At 48.1% G+C, this 24947-nt stretch overlaps 1 protein-coding gene across 3 annotated transcripts; it reads right to left on the reverse strand.

The window, feature by feature from the left end:
- LOC120906859 (kinesin heavy chain) lies at positions 1-22864 on the reverse strand. 3 transcript variants are annotated; one of them, XM_040318970.1, is made up of 9 exons: positions 22761-22864; positions 17850-18588; positions 11066-11904; positions 9729-10982; positions 9501-9602; positions 3313-3430; positions 2900-3239; positions 2669-2806; positions 1-2583 (listed from the first exon to the last, which is right to left on the reverse strand). In XM_040318970.1, exons 2-9 carry the CDS (start codon positions 17994-17996, stop codon positions 2570-2572), a joined length of 2952 nt encoding a protein of 983 aa, XP_040174904.1. In that variant the 5' UTR covers positions 17997-18588; positions 22761-22864; the 3' UTR covers positions 1-2569. The 3 variants fall into 3 exon arrangements, with proteins under 3 accessions (XP_040174904.1, XP_040174903.1, XP_040174905.1); XM_040318969.1 differs by having other exon boundaries at positions 22654-22851; XM_040318971.1 differs by lacking the exon at positions 22761-22864 and having other exon boundaries at positions 17850-19579.
- Positions 22865-24947: the final 2083 nt, after the last annotated feature.

A 24947-nucleotide genomic window follows, 5' to 3' on the forward strand; every position in this document is an offset into this window, starting at 1 on the left:
TTGGCTTGCCTTTTTTGTCTTGTTTTACCATCAGTTGTATATTTTTGTTTGATCACTAAAATAAGCAGCAATTCAAAAAGTCCTGGGAGCGGTCGGGCGATCGGGATTGGAGGCCCCCGGACAGAGACTCGAGCGAGAGGAGGGGAAGGAGCGGGGGGGGAGGGGGATGGTTCTGGAGCTACATCAAAGGTTGCAATGTTAGAATAAGGTTTATTAGCGCAATTTATCGCAGGCCAATCCTTCCCCCAGCCGTCCTCCCAAACCCCTCCCCCTGCCCACACAACAACCGTTCGACCTCGTCTGGGCCGCGCCCCTGAATAATTTTGTGGGATGCTGGGCGGCGGCGGTGGCGGCGGCGACAGCAGCAACGGCTTGAAAAGCGTGTGTGATTACATGACGTGTGTGTGTGTGTTTGTGTTGTTGGTTTTTCCTGTTTTTCTTCTCTCTCTCTCTCTCTCTCTCTCTCTCTCTCTATCTCTTTTTCTTTTTCTTTCTCTCTCTCTCTCTGCTTCATCCTATAAGCACCCAAACGCGCACAGGGATTTTCTTTCTGGATTTCCAAGCCCACCCACAACTTCCCCTCGGGAATGGATCATATCCATCGCCGCGGTAGGGGAAGAGTGGGAAGGGGGTTGCCTCCATGTTTCTCCCCTCGGCTTTTTTGTTGTAAATCTTTTTAATCGCTTTTTAGTCGGATCAAAGCACCACCCACACCACACCACCAGACTGATTGTGGTCTGTATGTAGAAGATATAAATGTATGTGTGTGTGGCAAGTCAATTTTTCTAACTTTCAATTTGCTTTGTTACTCCCTAGATTTTAGCCCACTTTAGCCCATATATTAGCTCCTCGTGCAAACATTTTAGACAGAGCGCGCCGGGTTTTGTTTTCCGTTTGCGAAGCGACACAACAAGACATTGATCGGTGTTAAAAGGATTAAAAAAAAAAAAACACTCAGCTCAATACACACACACAAACCCACGCTGGGAAAAGTGCGCCCATTTAAGAGCTGTTGGATGTGTGTGTGTTTATATCTGGAGAAGAAATGGAGACACCTCGAAGGGGATGCTTTGCCCTCCACCTAATATACTCTGTTTTCTAACGCACCTTCTATCAATCTGAATTCCCTCCAGTCTCTCTCTCTCTCTATCTGGCCCTCTCGCTGTAATTATACTTCGCTTTTTGTTCAATTTTTTTGTTGTTTCCCTTTACCGGCAAGAGCATGTGGTTTTTGTCTTTAACTAGCAGCATACCATTGACTGAACGAGATCACAAACAAAAAGGTGGACTGTTTATATGAATTTGTGGCCGTGTGTGTACGTATGCATGCGTGCGGGAGAGATAGATACATTTAAGAAGAAGAAGAAAAAAAGAACGTAAATAAGGAGGAATGATGATTCACGATATCCTATTGCACTTTCTCTCCAAAAAATAATAATAAACCCCCTCCTCCCCCTGCCTGCTCCCATCCTATCGTAGTAGCGCGCGGTATATATTGGCAGCCATCACAAGTATAGTTAGCGTTAAATTGTTATAAAGTGGTTTTTTTTTCTGTTTACTTTTTTTCCTCTTCTTCGTTTTCTTTTCTTTTCTGTTTTTAAACTTACTCAAAGCGATAAGCACAATATTTACTTCCCCACCTTCTTGTTTATAGCCCACCCAGTTTTTGTTTTCTATCGTCTCACAAGCCTTTGCCGTTTACCTAGGCGCGAGCCCTGCTGTGTTCCTTCCCTGTCCACACTCATTCTAATTATCTCGTTCTGTTAATCGGTGTTGTGTAGGTGTGTGTGTGTATGTATGTTTGTTGCTACCCTGCTTCTTTTCTTTTCTTTCTCTCTTTCTCTCTCTCTCTCTGTCTCACACATTGCTCTTCTCTTTTTGCTACTGGCTTAAACGAATGACAAAAAAATTACGTTATTAAGGTATAAGAATAAGAATAATAATAATAAAAATACAATAATAATAATAATAATAATAATGTAGCACGCATACAGAACATAATAGTAGATATCTTTACAATTTCGCTATTCTGTCTCTATGTTGGGGTGGTGGTGTTGTTAATTAAACGCCATGAAAAAGAAAGGGGAAGAGGGGATATTGAGCATAAATTTCAAACCTAAATAAATGTGGGACCGGCACACGCGAGAGAGAGCTAGAGAGAAAGAGCCTAACGGTGATTTCATAGTGTGTGTGTGTGTGTGTGTGTGTGTGTGTGTGTGTGTGTGTGTGTGTGTGTGTGTGTGTGTGTGTGTGTGTGTGTGTACGTGTGTACGTGTGTACGTGTGTCTGTCAGTATGTCCATAAATGAGCTTTGGTGGGGCGAGGGAGGGGGCCTGCTTTCCTGTCGCACGTTGTAATAGCTTCCTAGATACCGATTTTGCACGAATGTGTGTAATGAATCTGTGTGTGTGTGTCTCTCTCTTCTCCGTCTCTAGTTCTTCCGCGGCGGCATTTGCTGTTGTTGCTGTTGTTGTTGGTGCATTTGCTGCTTTCGCTCCATCATTTGACGCTTTTATCCACTGCTACTAAACCCGCCCGCGCATTTTGTTCGCTACTCGCCAAAATGCATTCAACTGTCCATATCTAAATCCAAAAAATAAATGGCAAAAAGGAAAAGAAGGTATGAATGATGGCGCTCCCTCTTGCCCGTGGTTGCGAACCTAATTACCCTTAATCTGGGACTTTCGCTTCTCGTCCGCCATTGCCTTCGGCGTGATGGCGGTGCCGCCGCCTGGTGCCGCGGTGGCCGCACCCGTACCGCCACTCTTGAACAGATATTGCCCCTGGCCGGCTCGAATAGGTTTAGCTGCGAATGGTAAAAGCAAGCACAAAAACGAATCATTAATTTTCCCACCCAAAAAAGCGCTTCCGAGTGGGGGCCCCTGGCGGCCGGCTTTACCGATTTGTGCTTGCGGTCCGCGGCGGGCCAAATTCTTCTGGCGCACCGCCTCCTTGATGCGGTCCACCTCGTACTGGTAGCGCTTCCGGTCGCGCATCGCACCCTCCTTCGCCTCCTTCAGCGCCGTCTCGAGCGCCTTCACCCGCTCGACCGTGGTCCGCAGGCGCTTCTCGAGCTTGGGCAGCTCGCACCGCAGGTCCGCATTATCCCGCACGAGCTGCTTGTGCACCTTCGTCAGCTGCTCGAGGTTGTTCTCGAGGAAGGAAATCTTCTGCTTCTGGGCGAGCGAGCCGCCGTCGTCCTCGGTGTCCTCCGAGTTGAGCGACTTCTTGATGCGGGCCTGTGCGGGCAGGAGAAGACAAAAGGGATTAGATACAATTGAACACACAACACACGCAACACACCACGCGTACCTGCAGGTCGAGCACGAACAGCTTGCGCAGCGCGTGCAGCGACTGGAGCTCCTTGGCCACCGTATCCTCCAGCCCCTTGAGATCCTTGCGGGCCTGTTCGCGTCGCTCGTCGGTAAGCCTGCAAAGGGGGAAACCAAAAAAGAAAACCACAGCCACATAAACCCGCGGTTAGTAAGGAAGATACGAGCGCGCACAAAACTCTACGACGTGTAACGGAAAAATCAACGATAATCGATAACGTAAAACGAAATGAGAACAGCGTTTGCGTACATATTCGTGTCTTTATACGTTTAATTAACTCGGTTTTTGCTTGGTTGTTTCATACGTGTTTTCATGCTTCCTTTTGCTGCCGATCTATCTCTCCCTATCCTCTCCCTCGCATTACGATTACAGTGTTGCTCTGCACCTGCTTAGCGCGCGCAGCACAGTAACGTCGACCACATCTTTGGTTTTGTTTTTCGTTTTGTTCCAGCAAAAAAAAACATACATTTACACTTTTTTTTATGTTGTTTCACTTTCCGATTAGCCTTCTCTCTTGCCAGGTTCTGCATTATACTTATGTATATATAAATATCTGTATATATATATGATCATCTCTCTTAGCTTATAAACTGTACATAACATATTTGGTTTGTTTTTCTTTTTGATTTTCTGAATTTATCCTCTCCTCTTCCTTTACTGTACACACAAACCCACACGGGCGTTTTGTTTTGTTTTTTTTTCTTCTCATTTTCACTACAGCACCTTCCCTGCGTCCAGTACGGGGGGGACACATTAGTGTGCGGGCATCATCTGTCCAGTCAAATACTTAATTCTAGCGTTAATGCGCTTGTATTCGATTGACTACACAAACCGATTCGGCAGACCGCACTGCAAAAGCGGAAGCAAGCGCGGCACTATTTACGGAAAAAAAGAAATCTCTTTAGCAAGGGCGTCTTCTGGCCCCATCCGCTTTCACTCCCGATTATTGTCCTGTATTAGCTGACCCCTTGCGCTGCCTGCCTTCGCGTGGATTGTGTGCGCGGCGTTAGTGATTAGCGATAGCTGGTCGGTGTCTACGCGCGCGCGCAGATAACAGCCCGAACTTTCTCTCCGTATGATATGTGGGTGTGTGTCTGTGGGGGTTTTTGTGGTGTGTACGTGCACAGGTAAGTCTGTTTGAGTTATTTTAGGGTGCATGTTTATAGTGCGTGCTCTGTTCGTACGTATCCGTATCCTTTTTTTTCGTTCGAAGCTGAACTAAAGAGAGCGAGAGAGAGAGTTTACATTTCAAACGCAAAAAGGAGTACATATATATAGGATGGTAGTATGAGAGTTTCAGTAGTACAGAGAGAGAGAGAAAAGAAGAACAACAAAAAACTGTTCAGGCATAATACAGAACGGAAGAGATGGAACTGAAACATAAAACATCTACCAGGCGGATGGGGTGGTGGTGTGCGGGGAGGGGCAGGTTGTTTTTTTTGTTTTTGCTTGTTGGTTTACTGTACACTGCTTCACGAAGGCAAAATAAAAAACAAACAAACAAACAAAAAGGTTCGTCGCTTACAGCCGGAGACGTCGCAGCCCGGGAAGCCCTTTCCTCTTTATGCCCGCAACCCCCGCAAGCCGCATGGTCTGGTCGTGGTGGTTGTTGGTAGATACGAATGCAGTCCAACTTTTCTCTCTCTCTCTCTCTCTCTTTCTTTTCTTTCTCTCTCTCTCTCTTTCGTCAAAGTATCCCTAACGACTGCAAGCCTAGATTCGTCCTAGCTCTAAGTCAGTCTACCTAGATATTTGCTAGAGCCTACCGCTTTCGAAGGCTGACTGGTCGATCCTGGCTTACCGGCAAAAACGGATTTCGACGCGATACAATACGCTCATATATGTTCTCATTTCGCTTTTTTGTTTCGCGTTTCTCTTATCGAAGATTTCAAGATGAGTCGAAAGGTATGGGAAAGGTTAGTGCCGCCATCCATCTGATTCGCTGAGCTCCCAGTAACATCGCAACATCGTAGCACAGCAACCTGGCACGCCGAACCCTCACGCGCACGCTTGCTCGCCGTAAGCAGAGTACGCGGAGGAAGCGCAGAAGTCCCGCCGGAGTCCCAGAAGTCCCAAAACCTAGAAAAACCTAAAAATCAGAACAGAAACGCACGCACGCACGCACTCGCCCGCCCCGAAGCCGGGATCACTGGTCACGCCATTCTGGACGGACGCTGCTGAGGACCGCGCCAGAGAGGAACCTGGAAGGCCTGGAAGCACTAGATATGCGGCCGATGTGTCTGGGGTCGCGGTCTGGACATCTTCGTACTCTGCTCTCTAACTGTTTTCTTCTTCTTCTTCTTCTTGCTCTCTTTTCGCTAAAATGCTTCTTCGTTCCTACCCTTACTTTCCTGGGCCGTCCTGGGAAAGTGTCTGTTGAAGTCTTTTTGTAACAACAAAAAAAAAGTGCCCTGACCAATCCATCGATTTGGCGGTGTGACAGATCCGTTAAAAAAAGAAGAAAAAAAAACGCCACAACCGTCACACGAATTACGCGCTAACTGGCCTTCTCTTCAGCTTCAGGGTGAGGGGTCGGTGGGCTTCGGCTTTTCGGCGCTTAGCGGGGCGTTCAATGTTTTTGGTTAATACGGGGTTTTTCTTTTAAAATACATAAATATCAGCCCCCACTGCCGCCACGTCTTCGGCGGCGCAACCAGCGTAATGGTAGCGCGACATACATAGGGGGGAGAAAAGCTGAAAACAAAAATTGTGAAAGAAAAACGGGGCTAAAACACTACAACAAAACAAAACGAAACAACTTGGCGGGAGGGGGCGACCTGCAAAATTATGGATGAGTTTAAAGTTAATGAGTTAAAAGTAAAGGAGAAAAAAAGTACAACAAAAAGTGACAACAATACAATAAAGTTAGCAACGGATAATCAATCAAATGTTGTAAAAGCTTAACACCTAATCGGAATGTACACACATCAGCACAACGAAAATATTCGAAGTAGGGAGAGAGAGAGGGGGAGATACAATTTAAAATAAAAAAAAAAAAACATTCAAAAAGCACATCTCGAAAGTGAAGGGGACCTAAGGGAGATGGCTAGCGCGATAGAACGAAAACACATATCAAGAAAATTGGGCACGTTTAGTGGGCTCATGTATGTGTCTATATGTGTGTGTGTCTGTCTGTGGGTGATTTTATCGGCGCGTTCGCGAATGATTCGAACCTTCTTCATCGGATTCTGTGCGTCGTCTGTCATCGCCTGTCAAGAGTGTGATCCCGCATCGGGCTTGTTTGGGTAAGCGTTTTAGCACGCGAAACAGGACGCGTGGCAGCCTAAGGGGGACGGGGGGCATTGTATTGCTAACACAAAAGCAATCGCTAATCGAAAACCTAATGCACTACTTGCGCTTGCTCTTTCTCTCTTGCGTTATCTTTATCACAGCTCGTTCAATATTGCCACGCCGCGCGGGCGAAGTTCCTTGGGCTGATGAGGGCCGCTTCCCTATAAACCCTATAGTGTGTGCCAGACCGAGAGCAGAGCTGTGGCCAGTGCTGCAAAATGTCATGAGCATCACGAGATATAAACATACGAAACAAAGAACATATCCGTGGTACCTTGATGCCTATTGCTGAGCGATGAAAGTGCGTCATGATTTGCCGAACATGACATGCGAATGTTTGAGTCCAACGTAATACTCTGACCATAATCATGAGCTGTGCATCCAGTCTTCAACAACTGCGATGATTAGAGGTAAGACTCAAACAGTTGGTGGACCAATCACATGCTTGATGACATTTTGTTTATCACCCAACTCTTGGTCACTCACTTGATGACATTTACTCTCTATGATAATCACGACATTCTTTGAATATACTTGGCGTGTGGTACCAAGCAGCAAAATGCCACTTACCTCATCATCACAGTAGAGGCGCGTGACGCTAGCATTATTTTGTTTCAGGTGGAATGTTTCATGACTATATCAGTGACATTTTGCAGAACTGATCACAGTAAAAAAAGTCATGTCATAATGACTGACCAAACGTTGGTCGCAAAAATGTCACGAAGCATTGCATTGATCACACCAATCGTTTTGAGTATCACCTCTGATTATCACAATAGAGTACGATGACGCTGAAATGACATTTTGTTTCAGTGCGATTGTTTTTATGACATTGACGGAGAAATTTTGCAGCACTGGCTGTGGCCCACTGTATTGCACACACCCTTCAGCAAACGCTTATCCTACCACCTCACCACCACCACCACGAACGATGATGGTGCGAGATACAGAAAATAGTTTGCAAACTAAAAAAAACTAAAACCTAACGTAAATCCTTCCACCGCTTCGAGAGGCAGTGGGCTTAGCGGCAAGCTTAACGTACAAAACTGGAATTTATACACGCACACACATAAAAATTGTTTGAAAAAAAAAAAAACACGCACACTTTTGTGACGTAACAATGCAGCAAAAGTGACTGCGCAAACCGGTAGATATGCTAATCGAACTTAGTTTTTCGCTTGTTTTTCTTCGCACGATAAGATAAAGTGTGTGTCCCCCTTATTTAATCTTACACAATCTTTTTTTTTTAAGAGAAGAAGAAGTCTTCCCCACCACCCTCACTTGTTCGTACCACATCATCGCTGCTCTATAATACTATTATGACTGAGGGACTGAGGGTGGGGGGGGATTTTGTTTTTGCTATCACAGAAGCAAAAAGGCCTTTTTGGGGGGGTGGAGAGTTTGGGAGCGTAAATGGAGCAGCTATTTTTTATCTTCTACAGCAATTATCGTACAACCACCGCCGTCCGGCGCCGACTTTTTGCGTGCCTGGGAGTGGTCCGGTGGTGCTAGTAGCTCTACATATTAGTCAACAACATTTAACTAGGGCGTAATCTAACTTATCGTTGATCCTACCACCCACCGTGGGGGGCTGGGAAAGGGAAACGTCATCGTACGCGCTTCCACAATATCTGTCCCACCAGTCACAGGCAGGTTGGTCGGATCGTAACTACCAGAACTAACAACACACAGTAACGAGACGGTTTGCGCGCGCGCGAGAGAGCGTGCGTCTCCAGGTCAAAGGATGAGAAGATTCGATGCGGAAAAAAATCCTCATTTTCCTTTCATGATAGGATGGAAATGGAAGGATGGAAATGCTAACAATAAATCACGCCAAACCGCGTCGCAATGTGCGGCGCTTGAGTTTTGAGCTTCTCTGAGATGCGTTATCGCCGTTATCGTTATGGGCGGGATAAGCCAAAAAGAGGGACCTTTTTTGCAACTCTAATACTGAGCGTTTTGCTTTTTGCTCTAAAACTTTATACAAAACAATCGAACCGAAAAGCAAGAAAAAAATGATATCAGCTTGCCACACCATTACACAGTGAGTAGGAGATACCATTGCCACACGCACAGAAAAAAAGAAAGAGAGGGGGGGGGGGAGGAGAATGGGGGAGTCGGATTGTTTTTACAGCACCAGCATAAACTGCGGGCAGCGGTGCGTTAGCAGCACCATCGTGAGGGAGATGAGCAGATGGAGCTGCAGCGTCGGCATGCCCTTCGGCAGCAGCGAGCTGATCAGCCGGCCGGGCCACCCGCACACCCCTTCCAGCTCGGTGCCGGCGACGGACGGTGGTGCTGGGGAGGAGTCGGCCGAGCGGCACCGGTGCCTGCCGGGCGGTGCAACGGCCGCCGCCAGGCCGGGCGTTTCCCGCTCATCATCCCGCTTCGCCCGCAGGTTCAGCACCCGGCGCGATTTGGTGGCGCGCTTGCGGGCGGGCAGCTGCTGCTGCTGCTGTTGGTGGTGATGCCGTTCCGGTGTCGAGGACGGTGTCAGTTTGGCGTTTTCCTCGTTCGCCCGGTTCTTGTCGCGCTTCGACAGCCGCTGACCGACGGGGGACGCTATCTTGCACGGCTGCTGGTGCTGCTGTTCGCCCTCACTGAGGACGGCCTGAAGCAGGCGCACGAGCTCCACGCTGGAGGCGGGTGACGCCAGCCCAGACTGGTAGTCGAGGGGCGTCCGGCGCTTGGCGGACAGTGGGTCCGCCTCCAGCGCTAGCCAGTCGTGCTGCTGCTTTTCGTGATACTGTTGCTGTTCTAGGAGCTTGTTCGAATCGAGGTTAGATGGATGATGGTTGTGGAAGGTAGTGGTAGTAGAAGTAGTAGTATGCTGTGGCGGTGTTAATAGTAGCGAGTCTGGGAAGGGTGATACTGACATAAGCGTCTGCAGCTTGGCCGACTTTTCCTGCTCCTCCTGCTTCAGCTTCTCGTAGTCCGCCGTCATCTGCTGGTGGGCAAGCGTCAGCTTTTGGTTGGTGCTGAATTACAAAAAAAGAGAAAGAAAAAAAAGAATCATTAGCAATACGCTCGCACACACCTACACACCCCCACAGGACAAAGCAGCTTCTCTTCCTCCATCCCCCCTCCCCCCCCCCCCCACTTACTCCTTCAGTTCGTTGATCAGCTCCTGCTTTTCGGAGATTTCGTCGCGCAGCGCCGACACCTGCTTGGTGTGGACGTCGCGCAGCTGGTCCATCTGGCTCTCGAACGCCACCTTCAGCTGGTCGGCCCGCTGCTTCTCCTCCGCGTTCACCGCCGACACCTGCTCGGCCGCCTTCAGCTTGGCGCACTCCTCCCGCAGCGCGTCGATGTTCTCCTCGAGCGTGCGCTTCTTGTTCTCCGCCTCGCGCATCGACTCCTGCAGCGACTTCATGCGCGCCTCGTGCTGCGAGATCAGCAGCCGGCACTCGCTCAGATCCTTCTCGTAGTCGCCCACCTTCCGGCAGGTGTCCTGCTGCAGCGTCTCGAGGTTGGCGCACCGGGCGGACAGGTTCTTCGCCTCCGACTTCATCTTGCTGATGTACAGCCGGGCGACGGTGAACTCCTCCTCGACCTTGCCCGCCGACGCCTCCACGTTCATCTTCATCTCGTTCTGGTCGGCGGCGAGCGCCTGCCCGACCTCGGACAGGTCGCGCAGCAGGTTGGTCAGCATCTCGTTGATGCGCTTCTTCTGATGGGACGACATGTCCTTCAGCTGCTGCAGCTCCGACTGGACGCTGTTCAGCGTGGTCTGCTTCTGCAGCAGCTCGTCGTTCACCATGTCGATCTCCTTGTTCTTCAGCTCGATCTCCTGCGACTTCTGGTCGTAGTTGACCGCGAGCTCCTCGAGCGCCTGCAGCACCTCCTTCACCTCCTCCTTCGCGTTCTCGTTCTCCTGCTGGATGCGCGTCATCTCCGACTGGAGGTTCTCGTAGTCGCGGCGCGTGTTCGCGATCAGCTCCTCCTGGTCGATGATCTGCTCCTTCAGCTTCTCCACGTACTGCGACTGCTGGTTGATCTCCTCGTCCTTCTCGTCCAGCTGCTGGTACAGGCGCTCCCGCTCGACCTCGAGCGTGTCGCGCTCGGCCGACAGGGGCAGGCCGCCGCCGCCCGGTGTCGCCGGCACCGGCAGATCGGCCGGCTGTGCGAGCAGCACTTCCACGTTCGGCGTGCTCGCCTCCATCGCGTCCTGCTGCAGGTCGAGCTGCTCCTCCACGTTGACCGTTTCGCCCGCCCGCCACCGGGCCAGCTCCGCCTCGAGCTTCTCGATCTTGCCCTTCAGCTTCGTGTTCTTCTCCTTCTCCCGCTCGTACCGCCGCTTCCACTCCTCCGCGGTCAGCTCCTCGTTCACGCACACCACGTTCTTCACCGTCTTGGCTCTGTGGTTGAGGCGAAAAAGAAAAAGAAAAAAAGGGACACATTTAAAGATGAGTATTAAAGCAGCGCACGCACACCACATTACCTGCGGCCGAAATCGAGCGTCGACTTCGTTTCCGACTCGTTGAAGCTGGCGGGCGAGCAGCAGATGACGATCGTGGTGCGCGCATTGCCACCGAGCGACTCCTGCAGGATGCGGGTCAGCTTCGAGTCGCGGTACGGGATGTGGGTCTTGTTGCCGTCCGCCAGCGCCGAGATGACGTTGCCGAGCGCGGACAGCGATTTGTTGATGTTCTTCGCCTCGTCCAGTACCGTGCCCTCCGCGCCGGTCTTCGACACCTTCTCCGAGCCGGCCAGATCGACCAGGTACAGCTTGCCGGACAGCTTCTTCTCGTTCTCCATGTTCTCCTGCTTGACGTTGATCAGAAAGACCGAGTGGGAGCGGGACGAGTGCTCGTTCATGTTCGTCACCGCGATGTGCCGGTTCGATTTGCCCTCCTCGATCACCTCGAACACCTCCTCCGGGCTCGAGACGAACCGCTCGGACGCGCCCTTCACGTACGGCACCCGGTTCTTGTCCTCGTGCACGCTCAGGTTGACCTTCGACACGTCCAGCAGGTCGCGGATCTTGTCCATGTAGATCTCGTAGTACGACACCTTGATGTGGAACTCGATGTTCATCTCCATCGTGTAGATGTGGTTGAAGATGTCGTTCACGATGCGCGGTATGATGCCCTGCTTGGCCGGGTCGCCGATCACGCCCTCCATCGTGTGCGTCTTGCCGGACGACGTTTGGCCGTAGGCGAAGATCGTGCCGTTGTAGCCGGCCAGCACGTCCGATACGATCGATTTCGCCGCCTCATTGTACACCTTCTCCTGTGTCGCGTTCGGCTTGAACACTTTGTCGAACAGGTACACCTTGCCCTGCGTGTGGGAGATAGAGAGAGAAAGTGGATTAGTGTCGTGACGTATTCAATTATCTCTACAACAATGATTGTTGATGTTAGAGCATCTTATCAAATGCACTAAAGCCCAACAACATTCCCCAAAAAAAACCCTCCCAACGTGCCTCGACGTCCGGAAATGCTTTAACCGGACGGCGATGATCATATATTGGAGCAACGCTGCTCCCCTCAGGGGGTTTGGGATGAGCAGAACGAACGTCACACGCAATCGCTATGTGAGACAAGACGCATCCGCGCGGATATGCTGCCGCGATTCGTCATGGCTTTTAAAATAAACACACTCGCCCCACAGCCCTGCCGAGGAGAGAGAGAGAGAGAGCAGGTTGGCAAAACAGATAGTGAAGAGGCAACGCAGCCGCCGAATCAGAGCACACAAACAATTCGCCCGAGACGATGAGGTTTATAATGGGCGAGAGGAGAGATAGAGAGAGAAATAGAGTAATCCACATGATACCCGATGTGGCGGCGAAGATTGTTGGCCCAGATGAGCAAACATGCTACACACTCCATGCTAAAGTGAAGGGCAAATGTGCGATTCACCAACCTTTGTAACCTTCTATCTAACTTGTCACTTTTGACTTTTGGCGGAGGGTACCAGTGGTAGCGGAATTGTGTGCAGAGAAATTTGAACCCATTTCGGCTCTTCTTACTCTGTCGGATGAGTGTGTTTTGTTTTTCTTCTTCTTTTTTCCGTGGCAAGCGAACAACGTGCAGGCTTCTTTTAGCATTCTAACAACGGCAGTGCTGATGATCTCATTGCAATCATACACGTACGCCACACGAGCACCGGTGCCGCGGGTGATGGTTGAGGTGTGCGCAGCTAATGACCGGTACATAAAATCGATATCACTCGGCCGCTCCGGGTGGAATTGCGGGAGCTTGGAGCAGTCGTTTTGTTCGCTACCAGGCCCCCTCCCGTATGCTGCGGCGTGCACTACACTGTAATGGTCTTTTTTAGAGCATTGAGCTGCGTTACGGTTAATCTGACGCAAAGATCTCAAAAAAGGGTACGATTACTGAGTGAATAGTTTGTATCATTCCGATGTTCTAGTGAGTAAGATATCTTTTCAAAATGTAATTTTCAGCAAAAAAGCCACTCAAAAGTAATTTTCTGTAAAATACATTCATAAGTGGCTGATAGAATTAATGTTTGAAGCCCAGCAACGGACCAGCATTTTCCAAGAAATTCCCAATTTTTGAAATAGAGATTCAAACCTTAAAAAACAGTCAATGCCCAAGCCATCCAGAGAATCTGATTATCAGACGTTTAGGCACCATTCTAGAGAAGCATTAGGAACATTTCCTGTGGCATTCTCAAACCGTTGCATGTGATTTCAGCCTGTCAGAATTATTTCTGCCAAAATTTTGGGGAAGTTCTAGGCAACTTGAAATTTAAAAAAATCTGATTCTGTCTGTCTTCTAAGTTGTTAAGCTAATTTGATTATTATTATTAAATTCCAGCGTATCAGAAACACCGCAGCATTGTTCCAGACCAACTTTGAAAGCCATCGTAGAGCCTACTCCTTCTCCCTAGTATCCCTAGTATCCCATTTTTTTGAAAAGATATTCAAACCTTTAAAAGAAACAATATCCAAACCATCGAGAGAATCTGATTATCAGACGTTTAGGCACCATTCCAGAGAATCATTAGAAACATCTCCTATGGTATTCTTAGCCCTTGCATGTGATTTCAGCCTGCCAGAATTATGGAAACAACATTTGGAGAAGTTCTAGGCAACTTGAAATTTAAAAAAATCTAATGATTTCTTTCTTCTAAGTTATTGAGCTACTTGGATTATTGGAATTAAATTCCAGCGTATGAGAAACACCGCAGCATTGTTCCACACCAACTTTGAAAGCCATTGTAGCGCCCACTTCTTCTCGGTTTCAATTTCAATGTACCCCAGCAGAGAGTCTCTGCGGTCCTTGGAGCATTTTCACACATTAGAACGTCTGCTGGAATAGACATTCCAATCCGCTCAGGAGCCCATCTTAATACACAGGATCAGTAAAGCAACTGTGTGTCTTAGTTGGCAGTGTGTGCCACCACACCAACAAGGCAATGGGGGGAAGGCCTTTTTATTTCATTTGTTGTGCAATGGGGATTGCGAGCCCGTGAAGACAGGCTTGGCAGATTGCTGTTTTCTTCCCTTTCACACACAACCAAATTTCTAGAGCTTTCGTCTGCGCGCACGTGTGTGTGAGTTTTTATTTTTTCTATTGCTTCTTCTCCTTAGTTGGTCAGACTTTCCATCGCGCAGTCCAGCTGACCCACTGAAGCGTGCAACCCTCCACGTGTATATGTGCCCGTTGCTATATGAGTTCGAGGTAAAGGCAGTGGTGTATGTATAAATTATATTATAATAAGCGTTAGCGAATATATAGCAAAAGAAGAAGAAAAAAGCACATCACACACACACACACACACACACACACACACACACACACACATATTTTCAGAGCACTAACCACGCCACGGTTCAGTGCGGTTTGCTTCCGGTGTGCACTGCTGCCCGAGCATTATGAGGAGCGGCAGAGGCAGCGAGCAATTTAACCAACGAAAGAAGAGGGGCACAGCAAAAGGGGGATGAAGATGAAGAAGAAGAAGAAAAAAAATAAACCCCACCACGGGCGCAAGTCGGAAAGTTTCGAGCGCTTTTATTTATAGCTTTCCTTCTGACCGCGCCAGTTGTCCAAAAGGCTGGCCTCTCGTCGGTCGGTCTAGGGACGGGGGTAGGGGGCAAAAAGCACACTCTTTCATGTACGCAGCCCCCCTCCAGTGTGGTTCCACTGGTTGGCAGCTCTCGGAGAAGAAGCTACGAAAAACTAATACAAAAAAAACTATCATAAAATTCAGCACAAGATGACTCCCCGCGTACGTACGCCCCGAAGTGGCACAAAGAAGAGGATAAGAGGAATCGTTGCGAGATCATCACACATCCACCATTCCGCTGGTCGATCGGGGTGGGGGGGATGGACGATGATTCAGCACAACTCACACGCTGCTGGAGAGATGAAGTTGGGTACGTTTTTTGGTGAGTGGCATCGTTCTTTTTTTTGTCAACTCTCGCTTCTCTTCCTTACTGTGTCTGCCAATCGTTCACCTTCTTTGCCTCCACCACGTGGGGTGTCTCTTAATTTTTTTGGTAGGCTGCTAACCATAATTTGAATTTAACTAAAAACACATGACGCCACCAGAGCCTGGTGTTGGAAGCGCTCATTCCCAACGATTCTAGTCCCGACACACACGTGAAACGCCGAACCTGACGTCACTCATTACCTTCTTCTGGCTGATGCGCTGATAAACGAGGTGTCAAGAAACGGCCAGTCAGTACCGCACGGGAACGGGAGGGTTGATCGGCAAAGGGTTTCTGTTGTGCCTTGTCTTGTGCTGCACACCGCTCCAAAAACTCCACCAAATGTGGGCATCCTGTACACTGGGGAACCAACGCTGGCAGCGGCAACGTGCCGCAATACAACACCACCTTACAGTGTACCACACAGCATGGCATATATGGTGGTGTAGGCGAGAGGGAGCGGCGAGTGGGAAGCGAGAAGAAAGGCTATGTGCCGTGTCGTGCTGCAGGCGTACAACGGTACCAGCAAGAGCAAGCCGAGCTTTCGCACATGATGATGACGAAGATGGTGGCCGCATGCTGCCGGCCATTAAATGCACGCCAACGCATGACCGCTAGGGCCAGGAACCAGCAACAACAACAACAAAAAAGAGACACACACACACACACACACACACACACACACACACACACACACACACACACACAGAAACACTATTAGAAGGCGAAAGGGGGTTTGCTGTGCGCCAATGGGGTAATTGTTTACTCTGGTGACTCATTCGCAAGCGCGCGCGCGCTGTGTGTTTGTGTGTGGGAAGGGTGTGGTAAATGAGAGCAAAAAACATTAAATCAACACATACACCCACACACCCACACACACACACACACACCCAAGCAAACACGCATGTTTCGGTTTTGATGAATCGTAGGTTTAAAACCTGCGATGCGTTGTGCCGGAATTTAATTAATAATGATTTGGAAAAACGCATCTTTATACGCAAGCGAACCTGTACGCCTTTATGCGCGCTCGCTCACGATACGCCGCCGTGGTCGAAGTGGTAGCGTCACGCGCTGCACTTTGTGGTGATGCAAGCAGCGACACGAGTTAGGATCTCGCTTGGAGTTTAAAGCAATGTTCATGCAGTTTGATTTCGAAAAGCTTTTCCATCATACTTATCGATTATTTAAACACGATAGAATAAAAAAATAAGATCAATCGGGTCCCCGGATCTCTCTCTCTCTCTCCACAGCCCCCCGATGGTGTGTGGTAGCCCCAGGTCAGGTGTGCGTGTGTGTGTTTGGGGGATGAAAAAACACGTAATATATAACAAATGCACACCCAAACTGATGAAACCCCTTAATACTAACTACAATCAATAGAGAGGTAAGGAAAATCCAGAGCAAAAAAGGTGTGTTTTGTGTGTCTCGTGAAGCGAACAAAACGGGGTACCATCAGCAGCAGTGTAGGAGTAAGCAGCATGGGGCAGCAGCAGCAAGCCAGAGCAGGGCAATTATTATTATTATTATTATTGGGTTCGGTTCCACACGGTTGAATGGTGGTACTCTCGGTTGAATGGTGGGCAGGCCGGGGGCGTGTGCTGCTGTGTTGTTGTGGTTGATTGCGGCCGCGGGAGGATGGAGAAAGCACACCTGCACACACTGCCTGCTGCAGCCGAAGAAAATGGGGAGGAGAAAATTGATTTTCCCCTCTCCGGGATTGATTGTTGAAGCTTTGCCTTGTGTCTCTTTTTTGCTTGCTTGCCTTGCGCTGCCACTACTAAGCCAAATAATAATAATAAAAAAATTAAAAAAATAAATAAATCTAACCAAAACATGGTTTGTCCTTGATTTCCAATGGTTGTCCCTTTTTTGCAATATTTTGCACGAATTGTAGCAATATTTCGATGTCTAATATCTCTTCCAAACCAAAACCCAAAATCTCTTCAAAACCAAAAACAAAACTACAAAATAAAAAACAACTGCATCCCGTGTCCCCATGCGCATGTGTACCAAATAGGGCCAAAACTTGCAAGAGCTTGCTTGGCCAAATTTTCAAGGTCGCAAACGATTTTTTTTTTGTTTGCCAAACTCCCTCTGAGCATGCAGGAACGTTGGAATGGCCGGAGACACGTCAACTCTACCAGCAAACAGAAAACGAGAAATCTCATTTCGATTTGCAAAAGCCATTCTGGGAAATTACCTAATGCACCGCAAAGGTGGCAAATCGGAAAAGCTTTCCATTCTTCCATTTTTCCATTCGAACCCTCACAAAAAAGAAAAAAAACACAGAAAGCAATGGCAATGACTGTCGTTGAGGCCTGCGCGTACTGCACAAACATTCTGTTGCATGGGTGGGGGGGGGGGTTTCTTTTTTCTCCAAAAACCCAAATGAAAGAGAGAGAGGGAGGGAGAGAGCGAGATAATATAGCTGAGCGAAAAACAATGGAAAAATCAAACATAGAAAGCTTCGGGCAGGAGGAAAAAAAGGCAAAAAAACGTTGGAGCATGTTATTACAGCTGATTTTTCCACTTTTTAGGACACACATTTTATTTCCGTTTGGCTCATATGTTCGCGTACGTTCCGCCATTTTGAGGTGGGCTTTGTTTTGGCTGCTCTTTCGGGGGGCTACTTTGCACATTTCGCCTCACTTGTAAAGCTTTTCCCGTACCGCTCGGCATGGCCTTAACATCCCTGAAGGAAAAGCTTTCCCCGTTCTTGCCGTTGCGTAATACGAAAACAAGTGACAAAGACACACACACACACAGAGGCACACAACCTTCCCAAATTTCCCTCCCGAAGGTCAACCCCCTTTTTTCCCCTACTTACCCCGATCGAGAGACAGTTTTCCTCCGGCCCGGACGGGAACTTGACGACGAACTTGGAGCCCGCGAGCTCCTCGCTGTCGTTGAGCGGGCGGAAGCGGCACACCACCTTGATGCTGTCCTCCGCCGGTATCTCCCGCACGCCCGACATCCTGGCTGCTTTGCTGTCTACACGCGGCTGTGTGTATGCTACTGGAAAGGGTGGAAAGGGGCGGGGAGTGTGTGTTGGCCGCTTAACAGTGTTGTTGCCCCCGTTCGCTCGCGATGGGCGGTGGGCGCGGTGGTCGTTGTTGTGGTGTGGGGCTGCGTCTCCTCAACGCGCACATACACACAGAGGTTCGCACGCGCGCGCACACACACACACTGCGCGGCTATATTTAGGACACTTTACGCACACACACACGTGCACGGACGATTTCCTTTCACTGTTGTTGTTGTTATGCTTTTCCCTGTTGTTGTGCTTTTCCCGAGAGCTTTTCGCAAGAATCGTCCGCAGCGGCGGAAAACCCGCACACACTCACATACAAAAAAAACATACACACACAAACACACTGCTTCTTCTTCTTGATGCTGCAATCACTTCTTTTGAAACGTGTTTTTCACTCTTCAATTTTTTCTTCTAATGGTGCTTCCAACTTCAATTGTTTGTGTGGCACACACACACACACACACACACGCACGGTTTGCTTTAAACTTTTTTTGCCCGGAAAATGTCTCTGGGCTTCCGTCCACCTGCTGTGCACCTGTATGGGCGGTGGAAGGGATCGAAACGGGTGTGAGGAATGAAACAAACAACACACACACACAAACCACCCGTGCGGTCCGTGCTGGTTTCGTGTGAACCGAACCACACTACATAGCGAACTGGAGGGACAAGCTGCTGCTGCCGTTGCTGGCTGCTGGCTCGTGAAAACCGACGACGACGACGACGGCGCAACGGAAACCCGAGAAACTCCGCCGACAGCCGAGAAAGCAGCAAGAACACACAGACACAAACGTGTGTGCGTGTGTGTGGTAAGCACGAGGAGAGGAAAAATAAAAGCGCCGGAGAGCGCGCGCGATCGGCACGAGGGAAAATCGATTGCCATTTTCTGTTTGGTGTTTTTGGTGTGTCATGCGATGAGTGGAAAATGGTTGTTCGAAAGGTTCCAAGTCGAGTGGAGTGCTTAAAAATGGTAACATTTCGATTTATCGCAGTTCGTTTGAATGGGTGCATGGGTGGCTTTTCTCGTAGACAGTGGTACCCGCGCGACGGAAGTCTAAGCACCCCAAAGCTTGTTCTAATTGGAAAAAGGAACACGCGTTGGTTGTAAATATGAGTTTCTCAAATACGTTTCAGCGATGCTTGGATTGACTTGAACGAAGCAATGTACGCTGAATAGACATTCTACCGCAAACAATTGGGTCTGCGATGACATGTAATACTGTCCTGAAACAGCTTCAGTCCGGGCAAAAAAACTCTGATAAGGATTCAAATAGTAATGCATCCTTGAAGCAAATGTTCGGGGTCCAAATGTACTTGCTGCTTGTAAGAGACACTTTCCAGCTTGAATGCAACATCACGTTAAGGGCAGAAAACAAACACTCCCAAAACAGGTGACTGACCTTCAATTATTGGGGAAGGAAAAGGAAGGAAAAAGGAGGAAACAAACATCTTTTTGTCATCCCAAAAAGGGAACTTTCCCGAAAGCTTCTCTCTCTCACTATCTCTCTCTCTCTCTCTCTCTCTCTCTCTCTCTCTCTCTCTTATCTTTTTCTTTATCTTCTTTTTTCTCTATCTTTATCTTTTTCTGGCTCTCTTTCTTTCTTTTTTTTGTCTTTCCTTATTTTTCTATCTCGTTCTTTTTCTTTTTCTGTCGCTTTCTTTTTCTTTTTTTCCTTTTTTTCTTTTCCTTTTTCTTTTTTTCTTTTTCTTTTTCCTTTTTCTTTTCTTCCTTTTCTTTTTTTCTTCTCTTTTCTTTTTCTTTTTTTTTTCTTTCTTTTCTTTTCTTTTTTTCTCTTTTTTCTTTTTCTCTCTTTCTTTCTTTTCTCTTTTATCTTTTTTCTTTTCTTCTTTCTCTCTCTTTTCTTTTGTTCTTTTCTTTCTTTCTCTTTCTCTTTTTATTTTCCATTTTCTCTTTTTTCTCTTTCTGTTTCTCTTTTTCTTTCTCTGTGTCTTTCTCGTTTTTTTTTCATTCTCTTTTTCTCTTTTTTCTCTTTCTGTTTCTCTCTTTCGTTCTCTTTCTCGCTTTTTTTCTCTTTTTCTCTCTTTTTTTCTCTTTCTGTTTCTCTCTTTCTCCCTCTTGCTCTCTATCTTTCTCTATATATTCCTCTCTTCCCATCTTACTCTTTCTATCTTTCACTTTCTCTCTTTCTTTCTCTCTCTAGCTTCTTCTCTTCTCATCTTTCTCTCTCTCTTTATCTTCTTCTCTCCCTCTATGTCTCTCTCTAGCTTTCTCTCTTTCTCTCACGCTCCTGTTTGCTGTTCCGATAGAAAACGTCATCCCGCTTTTCCACCGGAAGCGACTCCGGCTGGTGAGCATGAGAGTTTTAAGAAAATGGTTCCTAGAAAGGGAAGAGAGGAGGAGGACGACGACGACAATAATACTTCGGCCCCCGAAGTGCCGCCACACGACATCGATTTCCAGAGTTCGGAGCAAGCGAGCGGGTGTGGAAAACCGTACAATGCACCACCTCGCGCTGCACATTGATTTTCCACCGCGTCCTGGTGCAGGTGGTTCGTTGCGTGTCAGCGCTGTATTGCCCAAACCCATTTTCACCATCCCTGGTTGTGTGTGTGTGTGTGTGTGTGTGTGTGTGTGTAAGTGTGTGTTGAAAAAGGAGACGCCTGACGCTGCTATTGCGCTCCATTTTACGTCTTTTGCACCATTTTCCATTTTTTTGCTGAATTGTAGTAGAGCCACCCAACGGTCCGGAACGGGCGGCTACAAACGCGCACACACACAGTATGGCCAGCATGAAGCAGGGGCTGACGTGGATTAGCGGTGTTTTTTTTCTTGCGGTGAATCAAAATTCTCTTCAATTATCTTTTAACTCGCCTTTTTGCGTTTCTTCCTCTCTGTCTTTGAGCACTACGAACGTTGCTCAACCGTTACTACACACTTAGGGGGCACGCACGTCGAGTTTTCCAACACCGACTCCAACTCATACCTCAACAGGAGGGTGGGGTACAGCGAAAGTCTACAACATAAAACAATAATGTCACTGGAAAGGAAAGCATTTTCATACCAAATTTTGATTTTAACCGAACAATATGGACAAAAATAAAACATCTTACACGAGAGAAGGGAAGGGGCTCAATTAATAACGGTTTTTTGTTTCATTTAATAGCAAAAAAAACAGCAAAACCTAATTATCAAATGTAATTGCTAGTGCTTCTCTCTATTTCTATCTCATTTTCTCTGTATCTTTGAATTAGTTTTCCCCTCCTTGTGTGTCTGTAGTGTACGGACATTCCAGAGAAAATCTTTTCACACTCACACACACGCGCGCGCGCAAGATGGCCAAGAAGGGAAAGAGAAAGACACAGAGGTAGCGGATGCCGGAAAAGCCCTCCACAGGACGTGTCCGTGATGGCAAAGTCGTTCAGGAGAAGAAGAAAAAAAACACCCCACCGCGGTTGTAGAGGCGAAAAGGCGAGAAGGGATGGGGATGAAAAAAAAAAGTTAAAAAGAAAAAAAACTTAACACGCGCACACACACCACGTGCGATGTGCATTGCATTAGGAAAATTGCACCATCGGGGTGGGGTGGGGGTGGTCACAATCGATCGGTAGGAAAAATCGAACCACTCGCGGCGGCGAGAAAAGAAAATGTCCTCAACCGCGCACACAAACACACACATAGGTAGGGAAAATTGTTTGCTGGTGTAAACACGGGCCCGACCATCTTCACACGCACACCTTTACACTGTCGGGCACATCGACAAATACACACACGCACACACGGACCACAGAAACACCGATCAAGGTGTGAACACGGTGTGCTGATGAGGAACGCGCACGGAAGATGCGCAACGGGTGCGCAAGGCAAATGGTGGAGGGGGGGGTTTGCGAACGACTCCGGACACCGGCTGCGCGAAGGAAAAGCTCTGCAGGCTGCTTTTTGTTCTCACCACTTTGCAGAAGAGGAAAACTAAAAACAAAACCACCGGCGACTCAATTGCATCAAAAACGGCAGCAACAGCAGCAGCAGCATAACATGGCTTCTAACAATGGCCTCTCTCTCTTTTCTCTCTCTCTCTCTTTCGCTTCCGCTCTCGATCTAGGCGAAGCACGGGAAATGGCGAAAAAAGCGCTGACCGACAGTTTTTTCTATTCTTTTTTACGCTTTTCCTGCCTTTTTCTCTCTTCGCCGCACGTCACTCTTCCATCAGCCGGCGATGTAACGAAGCAGGCATTGCGGGATGGGAGATAAGGGGAGCCGGGGGAACTAGCACAACACGCACGCACGCACATAGAGATTTGATAGTTTTTTCCACACAATGCGCTGAAAAGAAGTTGTGGTCCGAATTTGTTTCGGGAAAAGCTCCGAAATTTGCCACTGGGGAAAGAAAACACACACACGAGCCGCCGCCTCACACACACACACACACACACACACACACACACACATACACAGTTCGCCTCTGTTTCCGCTGCCTCCGGCTGCTTTGTCACGCACACCCACACAATGGCGCTATCCGTTGCGGGACAGTGTGTGGCACCGTTACGGAGGGGAGGGAAGGGTAAGGAGAGTTTTTCTCTTGTTCGATATTTGGCTCCACTTTTTTCACAACCGCATCAGAAGGGCTGCGATGGGACAGCTTACCACGGACGGCGGTTTTTCGCACGGCAAACCACGGCTTTGTGACGGCGTGGAGTGGTAGGGTGGGGGGGAGAGAGAGAGAGGAAGGGAAGAAACAAAAAGAAAACTACTCTTCGCTGTGCATTCGTGGTTTCCCGTTGCCGTATCGCGATCTCCCCGAGCACACACTGTGTGCAGTGTGCGTGTGTCCCCGACTCGACTGTGCTGGCACGGATAATGCGGTCCCTGGTTGCAGTCGCGTCGTTTGACAGCCGTGGCTGCCGCGCGCGTTGACAGCCGCGGGTCGAGCGCTCGAACGAACGGTTTGACGTTCCACGTGCGTATTTTTGTGTTTTGTTGCTTCAGCTTTTGACCAATATTGAACGATGAAAGTTACAATTTATGCAATGTTGATTTTGCATGCTTTGCTTTGTGAAATGGGATTTTGTATTGCAATTTATGTTGGTTGTTTGTTGTTGTTTTGGCGTATATCTAACACCCGGCATGTCGCTGTCTCCTTCTTTATTCTGATTTACGCCATCTCTCTCTCTCTCTCTTTCTTTCTTTCTCTATCTCCTGTCGGTCGTGATCAAAGGTATTTCCAACATTTATTGTGTTTTGCTGTAATTTTTGCTTCATTCCATACAAAACGAACTGAACTAGTAGAATTAAAAATAAAATAGAAACTTCGAACACATCTTCCCTGTTTCGTGCTACTCAGAAAGGCACTGGCCGTTTCTTTTGCCATCTCTTTCCCTTCCCTTAATCCAGTCCTGGGGATCGTAATCCGCACCAGCTCATGCCCTGGCTAACGGAAAACCTTTCTTCCTTCGAACATCGAATCTATTTCGTTCATCGCAAAAAAGCATCAATCGCTGCAACTAACGCCAGCGGAAGTTCAACGATGAAAGCCGTGTTTGAATTCGGTTGTGTTGCCGGCTGGCATCCGCCGTATAGCATCATCGTCTGATGTTTCTGACAGGTTTGTGAACACAGCACACTGTACTGGGTAGAGATGGGTTCACCGGGAGCGCACCCACGGTTCCGGCTAGTTTGAATACGGTTCCGAATCCGGAGATGTGGAATCGCTAGCTCCGCTGAAACCGTTCGGAGTGATTCGGAATCTTCCAGAATCTCTTTTGTTGACGGTATGTTAAGTGGTTTCATTAACGCTCCAAACATTTTGGAGAAGGGAATGGCGCACAATCCACGGAGCAAGTGAACATTACATCAAATGTTTGTGCTCTGACATTCCTTAATACTGGCCGACTATAATTCTGAACAATCCTGATTAAATGCAAAGATATGTATTAGTAGTCTATAACAGCATAATGTAGTAATTAGTTGTAATAAAACCACTAGCAAGAACGGATCTCTCTAGGTTATGAGCCCAGACAAGCAGAAAGAATTGGCGGTTTACAGAATCCTTCAGTTTTCTGGAACAGGCTACGCCATCTGGAAGATTCGCGTGGAAGTAAGTGCCAAGAAATACTCGGGAAGGCAGATGGTCCCCTGATGTGTGCATTGGAAAATCTTCTCGAAACTCAAATAACTTATGACTTAGGCTCGTGGCAGTGCTTCGTTGAACGTTGACATCGGTGTGCGCTTGAAACTGAAGAAGAGTTTGAAAGCATATAGTGTTTGCTCGTGATAAAGAAAAGTTGAACGACCCGTTAGCATACACAAGCAAGAGGGGGAATAAGATATCGATGACGACAGGAAGGAGTATCCTGTTGAACAACACGCCAGAGAGAACTTCTCGGCTGAATTATTCGGCTACTATGATGTCCAGTCGTGGCTGACTAAGAAGCAGACGGACGTGGAATCGAAGGATGTGCCCCCCTCGCAGCAAGAAGCGGATAAGTTCTTTCATAAGATCGACAGCTTCACGGAGGACTACAAGAAGATGATGGACTTCGGCGAGGGTCTGACATCCAAGAACCCGAAGTACATGGTCTTGTGCGAGCGTCTGAAGGCACTGAAGGACGACTGGGAGGAGATGCACCAGATGTGGAATAACAGACAGGAAGCCCCTCGCACCGAGCAATCGCGTTATTGACCAAATGCAAAGGTAGATCTTAGTAGTCTATATTAGTGATGTGCTCTTTGGAGCGCATCATAACTCTGATCCGACCTCGGCTAAAATCCGGTAAAACCTGAACCACTAGTTCTCCCCGTAGTTGTCTGAAGTCGCCCGGAGTCGTCCAGAGTCGTTCGGCGTCGACCAGTGTTGTCTGGACCTGCCAGGGAACCGGAGTAGACCAGGGTTTTCCGAAGTAATTTTTGTCTTTTACTTTTTGTGTAAACTTCGTATACTG

This window comes from Anopheles arabiensis, chromosome X (genome assembly GCF_016920715.1).
Source record: "Anopheles arabiensis isolate DONGOLA chromosome X, AaraD3, whole genome shotgun sequence".
In the NCBI taxonomy this organism is placed as follows: Eukaryota; Metazoa; Arthropoda; class Insecta; order Diptera; family Culicidae; genus Anopheles; species Anopheles arabiensis.